Below are 20,797 nucleotides of genomic sequence, written 5' to 3'. Positions count from 1 at the left end.
AACTAGACTACCTAATCAATAGTGTTTGAAAGAGGAATTGATACCATAGAACAATATCATTAGTTTGAAGGATTATTAGAAATATGGGAAAGTGGAAGCAATGAAATCAGTAAGACTATTGCAATTGCCCACTGAAAATATCATTTAAGGGATAGACATAGAAATGGCAGCCAAAGTGAAAATAGGACAGGATATAAAGGCAAAGTCAAAGGTAACCTAACAAGAACTAAGCTTTAGTCAGGATGTAGTTGCCAGTAGTGCTTATAGTCAAATAATTCAATTTTCCAGATACACTGAATGTACTTTCTATCCTCCTGTGTTTGGGTAAGATCATGTAATTAATTTGTGGCAATAAGTTGTATGTAGAAGTTAGGTATTTCTTGCCTGAGTGTTTAATCACCCATGTATGACCCTCCATCATTGCAGGTCAATGATGCAACATTTGATGTAACGACTTATTCTTTGCCTGGTTCTTGAATGTTTACAAGTTGCAGAGGGTCTGTTGATTCACAAGAGACTTGTAAATGAGAAAGAAACCTCTGTAGTGATATGCCACTGGAGTTTAAAGTTTGTTATACAGCAAACCTAACATATCTCGACTAATACAGGCAATGACGGAATATTTAACATTTAGTGAGTTTGTACTATGTGGCATGCAGTTTTTATTTATTTCTCAAAAGGAATATATTAAGTAGAGACCATTACTGTCCCTATAGTTAGATGAGGATCTGAGATGGATTACTGTTAATAGAGTTTATCTGAAGATTAGTTAAGCCAAAATTTGAATATGGGTAATTTTCTCCTAGTGGCCATATTCTTGCATATCATGTTCCCTTCTTTCATCTTTCCTTGTCAGGATAACTAGGATAATGGTTATGCATAGTTAGTTGAGAGAAAAGAAATAGAATTGTTGCATGGATGTTGGTTCCATTTCTGAATATTTTTTAGGTAGAGTTGGAAATTTTAGCAGCAGAACCCTGAGCAATTTTATGTCAACTTAACATTTGGGAGAAAAGTCAAAACTAGCCTGGTAGTCAGGATAATGTCTCCTTAAAGATACCCGCATTGTAATCCCCAGATACATAAATATGTTATCTATAAGACAAAGGCTTCCCAATTGTGACTAAGTTAACATTGTGAGATGGGCATTTTCCTGGATTTTCTGAAGGTTCTCATTACAAGAGTCTCTATAAGGGAAAGAAACTAGAAGGAGATGTAACGATGGAAACAAACAGAGATTTGATAGAGAAAAATCTGAAGATGCTACACTGCTGGTTTTGAAGGTGGAGAAAGGGGTCATGAGCCAAGGAAATCAGGTAGCCTACAGAAGCTGGAAAAAGCAAGGATGCAAATTTTCCCTGGGGTCTACAGAGAGATCATAGCTTTCTTAACTTTTTTTTTTTTCATGGTACTGGGGTTTGCACTCAGGGCTTCATACTTGCTAGGCAGGCACTTTACCTCTTGAGCCACTCTGCTAGCCCTGAGAACATCATTTTGTGAACCCACTTTTGACTTCTGACCTCCAAAACTGTAAGATAACTTTCTGTTCTTTTAAGTCATTAAATTTGAAGTAATTCTGGAGGGGACAGTAGTGGGTTGAGGCAATTTACTGCAGCAGTGATGGGAAACTAATACAGCTTCATTGGGGATTTACCTAAGGAGACATCATCATCATTGATTCTGGAGGGCTGGTGAGATTTTCCAGAGAGAAGATGTAAAGTGAAATGAGAAGGGCTAAAGTTTGTGCCAATGACATTTATAAATTGATTTCAAAAGGAAGTCAAGGGAAGATGACACAGACAATGGCAAGAAGAATGGGCAGCTTTGTAAGAGGAGAGCTAGGAATGGGCTAGTTACAGATCTGCAATGAATTTGGTACTAATTACTCTGGAAGGAATGTTGAAATTGATTTGTATTCAATCACAAAAGTTAAAACATAAGAACCTAGAATACACCAGTATGGAGGTCTGACTGAGACAGCCCAGTAATGGTGATGATAATCACCAACACTTGACAGTTTATCATGTACTGGTAGTGTTCTGAGTACTTTTTTGTGTTAATGTTTTTAAATATCACAATGACCCTCTAAGGTATAGGTAACTATTTGCTTAGTTTTGAAAGTGAGGAAATTTTTTGTGACAAAGTAGAATTTTAAGTGAACTAAGATAAGAACCATGCATTCAGCACAGAACCTGCACTCTTAAGCCCAATGCAGATTAATTCCAAATAATAAGTATATTCTGAATTAAATTCTTAGTTCATTTAGTAAATGTATAAAATTTGGAATTTTTATTCTTTTTGAGCTTCCTGTTTCTTATTTTTAAAATAAATAGGATATTAATAGTACCTATTTTATATGGCCACCATAAATATAGTATTCTGAACCCTATTGGTTTCAGATGATAATAAAAAAAAACCTTAGAAAAGCTTAAACCACTATCCCACTAAAATGGAAAAGGTGGACTTATTGAAATTATCTTGGGTGGTTTTCAGCATGGAAAAAGGATGGAGAATTCTCAGGAAGAACAGAAATGAAAGCATGCTTGGGAATCTCAGCAATTCAAGCATTAGCAACTCTTTTTTCAGGATAATCTCTCATTCCTCCTCTATCAGCATTATCAATAGAGAGGGAAGAATGTCCCTCTCTATTGAGTAGGAACAGTGTGGGTTGAACTTCTCAGTCTCTTCCCTCCATCTCCATGAGTGCCTGTCCAGGTATGGATGACCCAGGGATAATTCCTAAGTCTCATTTCTTCCATTTGTCCACAGGCTCTTCCAGCCAGCCATACTGGCCTCCTTGCTCTTTCTTGAACCTGCCAAGATGCTACCATTGCAAATTCTCTACTGTAATCACCCCAAGATAATAATCATAGCCTATTACAAAGTATTTATTACGCTCAGGTACTGTGCTATGAACTTCAAATATAAATTAAGTCATTTAATATTCAGCATTAAACCTCCAAGGAAGATAATGTTTTTATCCCTGATTACAACTAATTCATGGAAAGTTATCTTACTCAATGCTATTAAATAACCAATAGCACAACTAGATTCAAACCCTAGCAACATGGCTATAGAGTTTGTGTGTGTATTTTCATTCATTTTTATCTAGACCCTGCTCACATGCTTCTTTCTTTTTTTTTTCTTTTATTATTCATATGTGCATACAAGGCTGGGTCATTTCTCCTCCCTGCCCCCACCCCCTCCCTTACCACCCACTCCACCCCCTCCCTCTCCCCCCACCCCCTCAATACCCAGCAGAAACTATTTTGCTCTTATTTCTAATTTTGTTGTAGAGAGAGTATAAGCAATAATAGGAAGGGACAAGGGTTTTTGCTGGTTGAGGATAAGGATAGCTATACAGGGCATTGACTAACATTGATTTCCTGTGTGTGTGTGTTACCTTCTAGGTTAATTCTTTTTGACCTAACCTTTTCTCTAGTTCCTGGTCCCCTTTTCCTATTTCTCAAAGACCTGAATACCCTATGTAAAATATTATTTCTGTCATTCTCTATGTGGTTCTTATACTATGTTTTTATCTAAGCATTTATTAGTACTTCATTATATCACATATCTATTGTTGCTTTCTGTATTCTATATTAACATGTACATACCATGAGAACAGAGACAATCTGTTTGCTTACATACTTGGCACATAGTGATACTGAATTGAATGATTGATTTATTGCATGTCAAGCATTATTCTAGATATTTGGTATATATCCAAAATCCTTGTATTTTTTTTTTTTTGTAATTCACATTTGGTGGAGATTTAGAGGAAGGAACCAAACAGTAATTATTATATAAATGCAAATTTGGTCAATATGTTCAAAGATGCTAAATTCTATGAAATAATAAGAAAGTACAGTAACAGAAAAGAACATCAAGGATGTTGTCAAGGAATGTTAGTTCTGAACAAATCTGTGAAGGACAGAGGGCAAGCTGTGTGAATATCGGGTTGAAAAGTTGAGATCATACAGCAAGTGCAAAGGTCCTAAAGCTAGAACTTGACTGGAGGATTGTCACTACTGCAGTTAAGTGAATAGTGGAGGAAGTGAAAGTAGAAGTTGAGAGATGATGGAGGCCAGAAGCAAGGGAGAACGAGAGAACCAGGTCACTAAGAGCCTTGACACTGTAGTACTTGGCACTCAAGCAGAAGTGGCATAATTTTGTTGAATGAATAAATGAAGGAATGATCATAAAAAGAAAACCCTATATTATTTTAACGTATATTTAAAACATCCTGAGGATGATTGAGTTTCTCTGCTGTGATCTGGAATCTATTTCTGAACAAATTTCATGATCATAAACATAAACCTAAGTAGCAATATTAGTTCAAATTGGGTCAGTTGCCCACTTCTCAAATTTTTTTTTCTCTGAGCAAATATGAATTGAGGGGATTTAAAGTTGTGCATCATTTAATTAGGTTGGAAGAGAAGTAGTAGTTTCCCAAACTTCCAAATGGGATCACAGATATGGCTTGGGACAGTAGGTATTAGCAGAGGAATAACCAGGCAGACGGCAAATTCTAATTAAATTCTAATGCTCTTTTATCTCTTTCAGTCATCAGAAAACATTCTATTTGCACCATGGCATCAACTTTAGATTATCTTTCATTAAAGTCACTGTTCCAGGCATTGGTGACATAAAATTAATTGTCCAAGACATGCCCTCAAGAAGCTCACAGTCTAGCAAGACAAAATAAAAACAAATTATGTTAATATGATGTGTTCCTTGACATAAAGAAGATGCACGATCTGCTATGCGGACGTGCCGGATGGAGTACTTGGCTTGTTTGTACAACTCAGAGTTTCCCACAGCACTGTCCGTGGATCACCTAAATTAGAATTTCCAAATGGGGGAGGTGTTTGTTAAAATGCAGATACCTGGGTCCATCCCAAACTTTCTGAATCAGAATCTCTAGAGATAGGGCTTAGGAATCTGGTTTTATAACATGACTTAATGATTCGTCCCCACACTAAAATCTCTAAACAACTACCACATGTTCTTTCATTCCTCCAGTGCTGCCTGGTAACACTGTTGAGCACAAAACCAGCTGCACTGAGCTGGTTTACAGCTCAGCAGAGTCACAGGGGAATTCTGATGGTAGTCACTTGGCCACCAGGTGCATAGATCTGGAAATTCTGAAGTGAAATTAGAACAACACAGGGCTCCAAGCTACTCTTTAGGTTGTAAGCCAATGTTGAACTTGTCTGTGTTTAGAACCTAAATATTACTATGAGTGATATGCTTCATTTTTTTAAATTGTTCATTGGGACTTAATTATTTTGGAAAAATACTAGTTTTTTGAGAAAGTCATTTTCTGACTACTGGTATGTTAACTGTAGTTTTCCTCTGGGTCAGACAGACATAATAATTATTTAAGCTAATCTGATTACCTGATTAGGGGTTGTTGGTTCAACTAATGGATTCTTCACATTAAAAACAATAAAAAGAAAAGGAAGAGAAAACTCTCTCACTCTCTCTCTCCTCTCCCCTCTTTCCCTCTCCCACTCCCTTATTAAGGTTTTGTAAGGTTTGAGAGGCCTTACTTATTTCCTTTACAAGGTGTTTAACTATGGAATTCATTTAGAGAATGTCCTCTGGCAAAGGTAAATCCACTTATCCAGACCTTTCATGTCTTGTTTCTCAGGGTCACACATTCGTGTCTATGCATATGCCTAGTTCTATAACCATGGTCTTTAACCCTCAAACTCCCAAATCTATCTTGCCACAAACTATTCCTAGAAGTTCTTTTTACCTTCCATTTACCTAGCTCTAAGACTTGGCAGTGCTACCTGATAAATATTTCTGAAATATCACTTTAATATGTTAATGTGTTAGGCTTATTGAGCCAAAGGACAGAGTTTTGTATTGAATAAATTAAGCACCAGTAAACTATTGGAAGCAATTGTGTATTCTCTTAGTCTCCCTGTATCCTATGTGATTTCATGATATTCTGCTAGCTACAAGTCTTCTCTTAATTCCACTTGAACTATCCCTTTATGTAATCAGTCTGATTGGCTTGAATAATAATCACTATTCATAGTGAGCAGATCTCTGTTTACCATTGGGACAGCAACCCATCTTAATGCGAGGACTTTCTAGCTTAATTCAAGTATGATACATTTCATACATTATAAGAACCTTTGTAAATGCCATAATGTACCCCTACCCAGCACAACAATAAAATAATAAAAAAAGGAATCTAAATGGGGCCACAAAAAACATTTACTTTCTCTGCTTGGATATCAGTTTCCTGATGAGGTAATCCTTCCCTAAATTCTCAATTTTTTATTGGTTACTCTTCAATGTACAATCACTGCTATTGTAAACAATTTTTATTTCACTTGCATCTACATGCCATACATGTTTTCTCTTCTACATATTGGTCCATAATACTTATTCCACCAAAGCAGTGCACCTTTTTCATTTACATTCATTCACACCTCATCTGACTAGCCACAACACACCCACTCTGCAAGAATTAGTTCAGTAGCCTTCATGCAGCTTCCCCAAGGATTTTCTTCCAGGTTTATCACCTCTTCTTATTCTTTTTGAACATTATAAGTACTATTTTTTTAACTATGTCTTATTGTTTAGGCTTTTATTTCATGTGATATTTATATAATAACCCCTTCTCTAGTTGGACTCTGTGTGTCAATACTCTCTTAGCCAGGTCCAGAAATCCAAAGTCCACATGTTTTCTTTCATATGAAGTACAGACCTAATACAAATACAGCAATATTATGAGAAACATGTCACGCTAAGGGGAGGTCACTAACAAGAGAGGGAGGGCAAAAGAAGGAAGTTAAGAAGGTGAATACGGTTGATGTACTTCCTATAAAAGAATGAACATAGAATTTTTAAACTTGATGAAATCACCATAAGAAGGGGACTAAGATATAAAGGAGAAAAACAGAGAGGATGAACTAATTCAGATTACAATATATATGTACATGGAAATGTCATAATGAAACACCCTGCCTGTATAGCTATCTTAAACAAACAAAAATGTCTTTTTTTTTTTTTTTTCAAAAATGGAGAACAGGAAGGCAACATAGGTCCTGTTTGGGGAGGTTGGTACCAGTTGGACAGGGGAGGATATAGGAAAGGGTAAATGAGGGTGAATATGTTGGAAATATTATGTATTCATGTATGAAAATGGAAAAATGAAACCTGTTGAAACTATTCCAGGAATGGGCAGAGGGGGAATAAAGATATCAGTGAGGATTAGGAAAGTCAGAAACGCTAACATGATCACTTTGCTTTCTGTGTATTTCTCTTAATGTAGGCCTTCCACACCAAGGATTTAAAACATTCTCACTTGAAACTATTGAGCTATATCTTTTCAATGTTTTTCTCATATTTCAAGCTTGCTTCACCTGGTACTTTGTACTAGAGTTAAATTCTCTTGTCACATTCTGCACTATGTCATGAAATCCCCCAACTTCCTAAGTAACTTAAAAAAATACGTGTACATTAAAATGCATTTTTGTGCTACACATTTCTATTCATTTTGACAAATACATATAGTCATGTGACTATCATATAGAACAGTTTCACAGAATTAAAAATTCCCTTGTGTTTCAGCTCTTCATAGACCTATCACCCCAGTATCTACTGGCAACCATCATCTATTTTCTGGCTTTAAAATTTCGCCCTTCCCAGAATGTCATGTACATGGAATTATGCAGTGTGAAGTTTTTTCAGCCCACATTTGTTCCGTTAGGCCAAAGCTCTTAAGGTTCATCTATGTCTTCCATGTGGCTCCACAGAGCATTTTTTATAGCCACCAAAGAGTACTCCATTGTATGGATGTCCTACGGTTTATCCATTCACCCGTTGAAAGACATTTTGGTGATTGTGAACATTCATGTGTGGGTTTGTTTAGACAGTAATGTTCAAATCAGTTGGATAAGTACCTAGAAGCACAATGGCTGGATCATCTGGTAAGACTGTTTTAATTTGTGAGAAGGTGCCAAACGCTCTTTCAGAGTGGTTGCATGGCTTTTCCACCAACAATGAATAAGAATTCCTATTGCTCTGCATTCTTGCCAGGAAATGATAAATCAACTGTTCTGGTTCTAGTCATTCTAATCGGCATGTGGTGCTATTTCATTGGTTGTTTTAAGTTGAATTTCCTTAGTGACAAATAATATTGAGCATCTTTTCATATGGTTATTTATAGTACACATGTCATCTTTGGTGAGGTATCCAAGTCTTTGGTCCATTTTAAAATTGACTTTCTGGTTTTTATTGTTGAGTTTTGAAGTTCTTTGTGTATTTTGGACACAAGGCCTCTATTGGATATATGATTTGTAAATATTTTCTCCCACTCTGTGGCTTGTATTTCCTATCTGGGTAACATGCTTCAAAGACCAGAAATTTCCAGTTTTGATAAGGTCCAATTTATAATTTTTTTAACAGATTATACTGTTTGTTATATGGAGAAGCATCATTACCAAACTCAAGATTTTATAGACATTTTCTGTTTTCTCCCTGAAATGTTACAGTATAGCATTTTATATTTAGGTCTATAATCCATTTGGAGTTAATTTTTGTGTAACATATAATACCTATTTCTAGGTTCTTTTCTTTGTTGTTTTTCTTCTAAATGAACATCTAATTGTTCTAGTACCATTTATTAACAATATTGTCCTTTCTCCTTTGAATTGTCTTTGTGCCTTTATAGAAAATAAGCTAAATATATTTGTGTAGGTTTATTTCTAGATTAGTCACCTACATAGTAAGAGGATATAGTCCTCAAAAGATTTCCCTCATCAACTGTAAGTACAAGGGGTCTCCAGGACCACTCTCACTTCAGCCAGGTTGGCTACTGTGATTGTTAGTTTTATGTAAGAACTAGGCTGTAGTATCCAGATGTTTAAAAAAACTCAAATCTGGATGTTGCCATGAGGCTGTCTTATAGAGGTGGTTAACATCTATAATTAAATTACCTTTAGAAAAGGTGATTACCTCCAATAATGTGGGTGGAAATCACCCAATGTTTAAGGCCTCAAGAGTAAGCACTAAGTTTTCCAGAGAAGTAAGAAATTCTGCCTTAAGCCTTTAATGTCAACTCCTTCTTGAGCTTCCAGTCTGCTGGCCTGTCTTACAGATTTTAGACTCCAGATTACAACATCAATTCCTGCATGAGTTTATAGTTTGTAATCCACTCCATAAATTTGAACTTCTCTGGTACTACATTGTGTGAGTGAGTCAGTTCCTTAAAATTATATGTATATGTAATATGTGTATATATATATATATATATATATATATATACACATATATCTCACAATGTATATGCTTATAGATGTATATCAGATTATATAATTGTATAAAATAAATTGTCATCTAAATAGACTATAATTTTTCCTGAGAACCTTAATATAGCTACAAATTCTGAGGACTATTCTCAGGTTTAATAATTCACTAGAATAACTAGAACTCAGGAACATATTCAATTTATGACATCAGTTTGTTGTTTGCTCTGTATTTTGAAGGAGCACAATGCTTCTGCCTGAGCCTTCCAAGTGCTGGATTTGCAGGCTTGTGCCTCCAACTGACATGAATTCAGTTTTAGTATAATAAAAGTCCATGAGTTAAAATCAGCTAAGGAAAGAGATTCATAGGACAGAGTTCAAGAAGAGTCTAAACTTAGGACCTGTAGGTGTCCTCTTTCTGTGAGTCATAGGCAGCTTTACTCCCCTGCCCTAATACATGACAATGTATAGAGTTTTGCCAACCAGGGAAACTCACCTGAGTCTTTGGCATACATATTTTTTTATTAGGGCTTGACATTCTACTTTAGTGTCTGGTCCCTCTCAGAGTTCAGGCTCATATGAATCTCTAATTCCTCTGAAGGTTAAAACTAATATGACATGGCCCAAATCTCCTGTCACAAATTCCATTGTTAGATTTCTGGTGTCCAAAGACCGTATGCCAACAAAGACACTCTTATCAGGTAAGACATTCCCAATAGCTAGAGATCAGCTACTAGTAGCTGAGGGCAAAATCAGACTGTACATTGAGCAAGATTAATTCTTCACTATGCATCACTTAATATATGAAAAATTATATGAATTTGAAATATCATGAAATTGAATTTAAATGTGCATAGGAAGTATACAATTTGCTGATGTTGAAAAAATATGTACTTTGAAATTTTTAAAGAATTTATACTATGATCAGAAAGCAGATCATAAATTATAATATCTTTAGGTATTTTTTAACACAAAGTTATCAAGCTTTTTAATAAGAAAATTGTTAAAATTCATTATTTTTTGTACTAGGCATCTTAGTTGTTGAAACTTGTCTAAATTTTCATGCGTGTCTTTATAGGATATTGTTTATCTCTCACATTGTAGGAAAAGGAAGATCCTCCTGCTCCCCCCAACACAATGTCCTTCCTTTATGTATTCTTCCATCAGGGTGGCAATTCTTTCAAGTTAGCTATTCTTATTCTTTATTAGACTGAAGGAGTTGTTGATCAAGTAGTACAGCTCCTCTTTAGCAAGCATGCAAGTATGAGGCTCTGAGTTCAAACTTCCATACTGCAATAAAAGGTTTTTGCTTATAAAAATGATATTATTTTGTTTGTCTTTCACAGTGATTGGATCATTACACTATATAAAAGTATCTTCATTGGTTTCCATGAGCTTAAAATACTTTAGAATTTCACTTCTTGAAAATATACTTACCTAAATTCAAAATAACTGTCTTCATTTCAAGCTCAGTGCCTATACTGCCAGAAAATGTTTTTGTAACCTACTTTGAGATTTAGCATATGACAGTTAGCCCAATTATCCTAAAGGAAGCAGGTTAATTTTTTTTGTAATATTTATTTTCCCTTTCAAAATGAGAAGCATAAGCCAAGGCCATACGAGAATGTATACAATATTCATAGGCTGTATTGTTTGGATTATTTCAGAGAAAAACATTTTGAATGAAGTCAGTCTTCTATTCTCTCAGGTTGCCCTGCTGGGTCTGTAGGATGATTATGTCTGATTCACTAGTCTGTAATACTCTCATCTCACTTGGAAGTATTGCATACAAATCATCCATTAAAAGGGCAGAGGAGAAGATATCACTGAATGCTGTTTTAAGATTCGGTAGATGTCTTTTCAATCTTGTGTAGCTTCAGGGGAGGAATTCCTGTAAACTGCTTTCATTTAAAGCTTCTTTCATTTCCTTACTAATTCATAAATTCATTTCCCTTAAATACAAGTTCACCATTTCCCTTTCCCATTTGTACACTGTTATAGAGAAGTAGGACCTGAGAGTTTTTTAATGTCAGGAGTAGTACACATATTTTTCAGTCAGTCTTTTGTCTTGAAAACACTCTATAGCTCTGGACTACATGAAATCTACTCTTACTGTCTTACCTATATAGGTGATGGAAAGAGAAAGAGTGATATAGTTAAAGTGATAGACTTACTTTTCATCTCACTAAATACATCAAATTTTAAAATAGATTTTTATATTTATAAACTTTTCTTACCAATTTTGCTGATTTTTAAAAATATTTGTCTTCTCTTATTTCTACTCAGACTGGTATGTTGAAATATTATCTTGTAAACAGTGCCTAGAGCACTGGCAGAACTGGTTATGATTACATAACCTTAAAAATACTTGAGTGTATTCACTTTTATAATAAAGTACTACTAGTCTTCAATGATTACAATTAGCAAAATAATTATATTAAATGTAACACAAAAATAATTTATATGCCATCATATAAAGAGAAGTAATTTAAATTTTAGAATTATAGTATTTTGGAGGAAAAATATTTATGGCTTGAAACTGTTTTCAAAGTTATCAAGTGAATACAAGAAGGACTCTTGCAGGTTGTTATACTGACTTTAGATTCTACATATCTAACTTTAAATAGAGTAGGGAGATCTAATTATTTGTGAAAGTTCACCTGGGTAAATATTTGTCTGTGTATTGATCAGGGTAGAATTTTCACTAAATCACTCCCACACCACTACATATATGAAGTAGAACTTTGGGTTGGTTCTTAATTAGTCATCTAACCATTTGTTATGGTCTGAAGTAAGGAATCTTTGGCCTACATCTTGATGAAGCAACTGAACCTCTTACTGTTATAAAAGAATATCAACTATATTGGTGGATTTGTTGAATGCAAATGTATATGATTTTTTTGTCTTACAGATTCCCGAATCAATTATTGTTTAATATTGTTGAACAATTCAACTGATAGAATAAATAATTATGGATGAATGATCATGGAAGAACGTGGAAACTCTGCATTGTGCCCTATGGTACTTCCTGATTCTTTGAGGTCTCTCATATCTTAATTGGAGTAAATGGCTTTGAAGGTAAAATTAATGCAAAATATTTTGGTTTGTGTGTTTCTTAAAACAGCAATAATTTCAAGATATTTTATATATTTAAAAAATTAGGCTGACTCAAGTTGATGATGAAGTTGAATTAGGAGATGGGTAAACTTCACAGGATTTCTCAAAAATTTTTACTTATGGAATGTCTTTATTATTATTATTTTTCAAATAGGCTCTGTTACCATTAATAAGAATACTGGTATTGAGAGTACTAAAATATGACATAGTATATCAATACTGATACAGAGTTCAAAAATATAACCCTGGATTAAACTATAATAGCAAAAAGTGGTTACGCAAGGACTTTGGGACTTGAGACTTTATGTGGTTTTTATTCCTTTCACTGAATTGTTCTTTAGTGAGATTTCATGGGTTTATTCTTAAAGATATTATAGAAAAGTCTTGTGAAATTCATTCTTTGTTTAATTTAAAAATATTATGGTGATAATAGATATTTGCAAGAGTATAAACTTATGGAAGATTGTATTTTCCAAAAATAACCTCAGTAATATTATTCATTCCCTGTGTTCTTATGCTTTGTGGCCTTGTCCTTCCTCGGCTGACAGGTGGTTGTTTCTCTTGCCCTCTGAACCTGGATGGGCTTTGTGACTGACTGCTTTGGCAGAAGTAAACTATATGACTTCAGAGGTAGGACAGTAAGAAGCTTTTCAGCTATTACAGAGTCTTTTGAAATACTTGCTTTGGGGAACCTTCCTCAAGGATCTCAGAAAACATGCTGTGTGAAACCCAAGTGACACAAGGATACCATGAATGGGTGCTTGGAAGACAAGCCCTGTTGAGAATATAGTGAACAGTCACATCAGATCATTTCCACCCAAGTTAGCATGTGACTGCAGTCTCTATGAGATACCTGTGTGATAACTAGTCTACCCTACTGTGGCCAATCAACCAACAGGAATGCGAGAAACAGCAACAAAAAATCAATGTTTTAAAGGCTACTCAGCAGCAGGTAACAAAATGGGTAATGCGCTTATATTTTACTGAAGCTTTTACCTTAACTTTATGACTGTACCCTTGCTTTTTCTTTGGCTCAAAGTCTTATAAGGAAAACAGAAGAATACTGAGAAATAACATTATTCTCCTGCTTTTAAGGAAATCATTTCGGCTAGCAAGAGAGAGCTTCCTATTTGCTAAGTATTACTGGGGCAAGTAGAAAAAAATATTTGGCAATGTAGGGTTATTCAGCTTATGCAAATCTACTTGGAAAATAAAATCACACAATGCTAAGCATACCTTCCAGAGAAGACTAAAAAGCTGTTTTCAATCACTGAGGCCTTCTGTATGAAAACGATGAGTCATCCAGAGGATGGTGGCAAATATAACAAAATGCTTCAATTCTTAAATTAATAACTGATAAAATTCTTAGTTCATTTAGCTAGTTTACTAAACATGGAGGCTAGAAATTATCTTTACACAATACCAAAGAAATCTTATTATTCAGGAAACAATGCTAAATATTTAAATAGCATGAATATTAGGTAAAACCAAATGCATTTCACATAGAAGTAACAGGCATTTATTGAAGAATATTTCTTCTTTCTGTTGAAGATTTCTTTATTATTTTCTCTCAAGTATTGAAATAGCTCAATTGCTTTTGCTTTTCAATGTATCAGGATTGTGTTTTAAAGGAATATGGTTTTTGTAGATTTATGCTAGGCAAAAGCAATTGAAATGACTGGAATGTATCCTGAACAAGGAATGTGAAGTTCCAATTAACACCCGTGTGAATGTTTCCCTTCTTATAGGAATGTATGGAATGTTAAGATACCAAAACGTCCATGTTTACGTATACGGTGCTTAAAGAAAGAATATTTCTCAAGTTCATGTAAGTACTAATAGTATTTATATTTAAATAAAAATATATTGATGCAACCTTTATACAGGAAAATCACCTTAATTTTAATGAAATTGAAGTACATTAATCCCTTCAGGGGTAGAGTTTTTCAGACAAAAAAAGAGTAGGGTCTAGGCTGCAACCCCACTCCAAAGAATACATGCAACATTTGGTATTCTATCTGACATACTACCAGCTCTAGAATAGATAGCAATAAAATTGCAAGTTTCAAGTTTTGAATGGGGCAGAATAGGAATTGGGGAAGGTAGATTGTGAGGTAGTAGAAAATAGAAAAAGTAGACCTACAATTTGACTGTATCATTACTTATCTTTATTTTCCTTACTTGTTTCAGAAATAACTTGTTGATAAGTCAATAATGTGTAAATCCTTACTGTGTACAAGGAATTTATGTCTATTTATTTTTTGACTTTATTTGGTTTTTATTGGTGAATTCTACCAGTGCACCTAGAACAGTTATTGGCATCTAATAAGTGCAGAAATCAATAGTTGTCCACACAGGTTATAATAATTTCAGCTAATCTTGGCTGCCACTTGCCATGGCTGAACATTGTGTTGGCTGATTATCTCCCATATTTTAAGTGTTTTACTTCTCACAACGACACTATTAGGTAAGTACAGATGTATTACGGATTCTACAGATTGAGGCACCAGGCTGTAAGTGCCCAAGATTATGTAAGCTAACTGAAGAACAAAGGGGATTCTAGCCCAGGCAATCTGATTGCAAGCTGACTTTGTATCCTCCCTGTAAACCTCCATGATGTGAGAGTGATTGTTTATTTACACATTCCTTTAAGAAAATCTGAGAAATTGATCTGAGAGGAAGATCAAATTGGGGCACATTTAGGTGGTTCTGCAGAGGAGTTGGTGGCACTAGAGGAATGAGAAGCAATGTTGTTTTGAATAATCACTTCCCCCACGCAGGTCATGGGGGTCTTTCAGAAAAGCCTTCTGCGTTAAATTAACTGAAAGATGTAGTTGTCATGATTGCTGAGTGGGTTGAAGTGACAGAATAAATGACCTCACTAGCACAGAGCCACTCTGCAGGAGCTAGGATGCACAGAAAAGCAAGAGAATTTTAGGGTAATTTGAGCAATATTTGCAGTGGTGGCAACACATAACTGTTTCCTCACAGCAAGCTGCAGTAGCAGGGAGTCTTTCTTAGGGCTCTGTTCTTATCACCTAAAACTTTCAAAGCTTAACTGACTGCCAGGATAATTAACCCCTCTGCATACTGTTGGTTCTTTTAGATCCACTTCCGATACATTAAGGAAAAGAAAGAAAATAATCATTTTCAGCTTGAGCAGCCTGGCTCTTAGACACTGATTCATGGCAAATTGCAGCCCAATAAGAAATGGAACCACATTTCTAAAGGACAATTTTAAAAGAAACCTATTATTTTTTCTCTTATTTCTGAGCACATAAAATTGTAACATGCTTTATAGATTTTTATTATTTACCATGCCTCAAAGTGGGTGGTTGAAATTAGAAACATGAGATATTGGCCCTAGAAGAGATCTATCATAATTAAGCTAACCTCTCATTTTATATTAATCATAACTATTGTACAAACTTACATGATATAACATCTGAATAAAATACCAAGCATATTGTTCCATACTCAGATTGCTTACTGATCTTAATGCTCACTGAAGCCAACAATCTATGGTAAATAATTCAAATCCTTTTCACTTAAAATGAAAATGTTCAAGGAGACTTGTGGATCTTAAATTCATGGTGTTGTTTTCACTGAATACTCGCAAAAACTCACATGCAACCCTTACATGGAGAAGGGTTATTGTATTAGGCAGTTTTGTATTACTGTAACAACCTACCTGAGATAATGGACTTGAAAAAGAGGAAAGGTTTACTTTAGCTCGTACTTTTAAAGGTTGCAGTCCTGATCTGTTGACTGCGTTGCTCTGGCAAGGCATCATATCATTTCAAGGATCAATCTACTCTCTTCATGGCTGCAAGATGCAAGTAAGAGAAGAAGAGGAAGTGACCAGACTCCCACAATCCCCTTGAAGAGCATGTCCCTGATAACCCAAATTCCTCCCCACTGGGCCCCTCTTCTCAAATGTTCTTCCATCTCCACTAGCATGATGGGCAGGAAATAAAGCCTAAAACTCATGAGCTTTTTGGGGATACTTCTCCAAACCATAACAGTTACAGTCTTTTGGTTTTATTAACATGAGTCCACACCTATTATACGAAAAAATGTTAGTGTTTACCTTTTTCAGCAAGAAACCTGAGTCCTATGGCATAGACAATGCTATTTTAGAGAGGCACTGAAGTCTTCTAATATATTATTGTATTAATCCAGACAGAATAACAGCTGTTAAACATATGATTCACTCTCAATATGGAATATTACTTAGACACTAAAAAAGAATAAATGAGGTATTAAGTGATAAAAGCAGGAATACATAGTGGTTTGTTAAAATGAATTGTCTGGTTGAGAGTACGAGTAGGGAGTGGGGGTAGAAATAAGTGTGTGGGAAAAATATAAACAGAGAAAAAGAGGAAATCACTTTATCTAAAAATATGATATGTACTTATTTCAAAGTGCATGCATACGTAGAAAAGACATGTTAAAATTCCATGTTAGAAAAAGTGTGTCATGCTTCCTCCACTCCCTAGAGAACATATACATGTTCTTTACACTATACAAACTGATAGTTATAGAGTATATGGAAATGTAAAAAAGCCTAGGTATGAGTCTAGCCTTTTCTATTTCCTCCCCAGCCAGTCTCTCAGAGCTTGGATGGGGGTGTGGAATTTGCTAGGGTTTTCAGTTTTAGCACTAACTCTGAAATTTCCTAGCTGCATGAAATAAAACACTTTTCACATTGAAAAATGATAGAATTGCCAATGTTACTGTGAGAATTGAGATGCCACAATTTAACAACAGAAATCTGCATCAACTTTCAAGGAAGGCATGTTTTTATCTTTAAATGCCACTACTAAGTTATTTCTCTAGCAACTATAATGTAAGACTTAGGGACTTTAAGCTTGAGCACAGAATGACTACATCATAATGGATCTTAGTAAGTGCTTTACTATCATATGTACTCTGCTAGTATTATAGTTAGTTATTGGAGAAATTAATAAAAACAAATCAATCAGAAAGGCTGCATAGAGGGGGACCAGTAATGGTAGGTACAATTTGTATGGGAAGACATTCCAGGTACAAGAAAAACCAGACAATGGGGTACTCTTTATGCATCTATTCTGAACTCATGTTGTCCTGAAAGTTTCATTTTGAAGTAATTAGACAATAATGTTGACATATAAAAGGGTCATATTTTGTAGGACACTTAAGATGAATATAGTACGATGGAATATGTAGGAAATTAAGAAATACAGTCATTGTTTAATTTTGAATGGCTGGCATTGAATTGTAAAGGACTAAAAATTATGTCATCATAAATTATGGGAAAAGGATAAACACAGAAAAAGAGGAAATCACTTTATCTAAAAGTATTATATGTACTTATTTCAAATTGCATGCATATGTAGAAAAGACATTAAAATTTCATGTATGCTAAGCATGCAGACTGTGAAGTATTTGTGTAAATTTGGTATATTTTATGGGTTGAGGAGATTGAGTTTGCATCCTAATATTTACCCCACTCACTATCACATGAGCCACACAGAAAATGAAGCACTACTTTATTAGTCTGGCAAGCTCCTTTCAAATCTTCACAGAAGGCCTTTCCTGGAAAATCTGATGTGAAGCATAGTACAAGCTCAAGACTCTATTGGTGGTCCAATGCCTCTGCCTTCTCTACATTAGTTTGAGATTGCTGGTCTGTCTCTCTCTCCCCACCTAACTGTGTGATGTGTGTGAGAATGAATGGGAGGCTGGTTCAAGCAGGTTTCCAGTATGGAATACTTAAAGCAAGAGTCTAGAACAGCCAGACTGCTCAGTCTTTTGACCTGTAGTGACAGCAATCCTGTGGTTATGACATAGCAGAAGATAAGTCACTGCAATTCAGAAAACCAAAAAGAGAAAATGTACCTGCTTCTAAGGAGGAACAAAATAGCACAATGTATGCCCTGAGTTAGGGTAAATAATTGCAAGGCAGTGTGATAAATGTTAAATAGATATGACACAAGAGTAGAAATGATGAATTCCTTGTGAAAGCTAGGAAGGTATTACAAAGAAAAATATATTAAGGATAAGTAGATGTTTGTCAGACTAATGATTGTCACAAGGAGGATAATCCAGACACAGAGAAATTTGTAAATGGTGATAAGATTTTCCCTCGTGATGTAAATAATAGCTTGTCTCCAAAAATGTCATATGTAAATATTCTCATAGTCTTAGTTTCCCCTGACTGCTGTAACACATTATCACAAACTTAGGGGCTTAAAAATATAAATTTTATTACCTTATAGTTCTGGAAGTTAGAAGTCCAAAATGGGTAACCCTGGGCTAAAATAACAGTATAAGCAGTGCTGATTTCCTTCTGGAGGCTCTAGGGAAGAATCCATTTCCTTGTTTTTGTCAGCTCCCAGAGGCTACCAGCATTCTGTGAACATCATCTACTTCAAAGCCAGTAATGGCTGGTAAAATCTGTCAGGCTGCATCACTGTGACACTCAGACTCTTTTGTCTCCCTCTTTCACTTATAAGGAGCAACTCTTGGATAGTCGAGAGAATCATTTCTCCATCTCAAGGTCAGCTGATTAGCAACATTAATTCCATCTACAGCCTTCATTCTCCTCACCATGTAGTCTAACATATTCACAAATTCTGAAGATTAGGGCATGATATTTTTGAAGGCCATTCGTTATTCTGCCCACCACACACAGTTTTGTATACATTGATTGAAAAGATTAGTTTTTCAGTATCACCAGTACCACATTCTTATAACACTATCTTGTAATGACAATGGCAATAATAGGTCCTGGGCTTAGCATGTAAGAAATTAGGAGAAATAATGAAAAGTTATTATCACAGATGCTCTAAAAATGTTTGAGCTTATTGGAAGATCATCTTCCTTGAAAAAAATAACTTACTAAAGCAGTAGCAGGATTGCTTCGTTTAAATAACATTTTATTTTTCAGAGAAAGATTTGACAGACTTCATTTTAACAGCTACAGAAATTAATATGAAATAATGACATTCAATGGATTGGTACACTTTTGCAGGTAGGTGCAGAACAATTACATATTTTTGAAATAAAATTACTGCTTCTTCATTTTTATGAAATGGTTTGAGAAAAGATAGAAACCATATATTTAAGCAGATACTTTTTAATAGATAATAAAAAACTGTCAGAAAATAACTACTGTGAAAACTATAGTTCTTGGTGATTTCTTTGTTATAAATAACATTTTTAAATGTGTACTTTTCTGAACAGAAAAAATAGCAATTCACTTTATGAATACTTTCATATTTACAATGCCCTTTTAAAAATGGTAAATTAAAAGGAAGTATTGCAATATGAATTATATTTCCAAAATTAAAAATAATAAAGCATTCTAATATACTAGTCTGTATGACAGGATAATTTTCACTACACTGAAAGGTTATAGAATAAAATGCTTCAGTTTTATATACACTATTTTTACACTAACAGGCAAAAACAATATTATATTTTGACACACTTATATTTCACTGATTATGTATCTGAAGTCATGACTTGTGAAATAAGGGTAGAAACACCATATACCTCAATAAAATATTAACTTAAAAACAGATATCTCTGCTTTTTTATTTTTCTTTTTTTACAATATTAGAAAAGTGATGGAGCAAATAGAGGTCTATATGGTTTCAGTAGAAATTTAAGCTCAGAACAATTTACAAAATGGTAAGATATGTGTATTCAATTCTTCATCTTATTTCAAAAACTTCTCATGTAGTTTATAGAAAACAAGTTTATTCAAAGTACATCTCATTGTTATAGTAGCCATTTTCTTTTTACTGTTTGATATTCTGCCCCTTCATTCTCTCATGTTCCATTTTTGGTTTTGGAACTCATTACCAAGGTGATAGGGACCCATTTCAAAGGACACATGAGTCACAAAAATATCAAGTCGGTGGTTTACTTTAGGACTTTCATATATTTCTTGTGGTAGAAAGAAAATCTTTCCTTGGGGCAGTGATATCACTCCTGAGAAACCAATTACTTTCCAAATATCTGCAGTACTATTTTTCACATAACTATGTCAGGTAGGAAAATATACTATATCTACATGAATACATAATTTTACCTAATTATCCTCAGTTCTTAATCTATAAACTGAAAAACAGATTTAAAATAGTAATTAATAACTGCATAATAAGATTGAGTGATTTTTATACATCAGTCATCCACAGCTTGTATTTTTAATTTCTTTGCAGTTATAATTATCCATAATTCTCTATCTTTACCTTAAACATCCAAAACAACAAGGGACATTTTTGAACAATCTATAATATTCTTCCTGGATCTTGAAAAAAAAAGAAAAGAAGAAATGTTACATATGATCATGACAATCACATTAAATTATTTTTAAGTCACAATAATTTTTTTTGGTTTTTTAAAAGCATTATTACATTCTG

The 20,797-nt window shown here is 34.5% G+C and overlaps 1 protein-coding gene and 1 long non-coding RNA gene across 3 annotated transcripts in view; one reads left to right on the top strand and one right to left on the bottom strand.

Moving 5' to 3' along the window:
- The first annotated feature begins 12,186 nt into the window (after positions 1 to 12,186).
- On the top strand, positions 12,187 to 19,401 carry LOC141424902 (uncharacterized). The gene is made up of 3 exons (XR_012449845.1): positions 12,187 to 12,347; positions 12,935 to 14,214; positions 19,318 to 19,401. It is a non-coding gene; the product is annotated as an uncharacterized lncRNA (long non-coding RNA).
- Adgrl4 (adhesion G protein-coupled receptor L4) overlaps positions 19,290 to 20,797 on the bottom strand; it is a 103,033-nt gene continuing 101,525 nt past the window's right edge. For both annotated transcript variants that reach the window (XM_020186579.2, XM_074079678.1), the window contains one exon: positions 19,290 to 20,685. In XM_020186579.2, coding sequence (XP_020042168.2) covers positions 20,623 to 20,685 — 63 coding nt within the window. In that variant the 3' untranslated portion in view covers positions 19,290 to 20,622. The remainder of the gene's footprint in view (positions 20,686 to 20,797) is intronic.

This window comes from Castor canadensis, chromosome 7 (assembly GCF_047511655.1).
Source record: "Castor canadensis chromosome 7, mCasCan1.hap1v2, whole genome shotgun sequence".
Lineage (NCBI taxonomy): Eukaryota > Metazoa > Chordata > Mammalia > Rodentia > Castoridae > Castor > Castor canadensis.
Note: the sequence above shows the minus strand (reverse complement) of the source record. Positions and strands in the feature narration are given on the sequence as shown.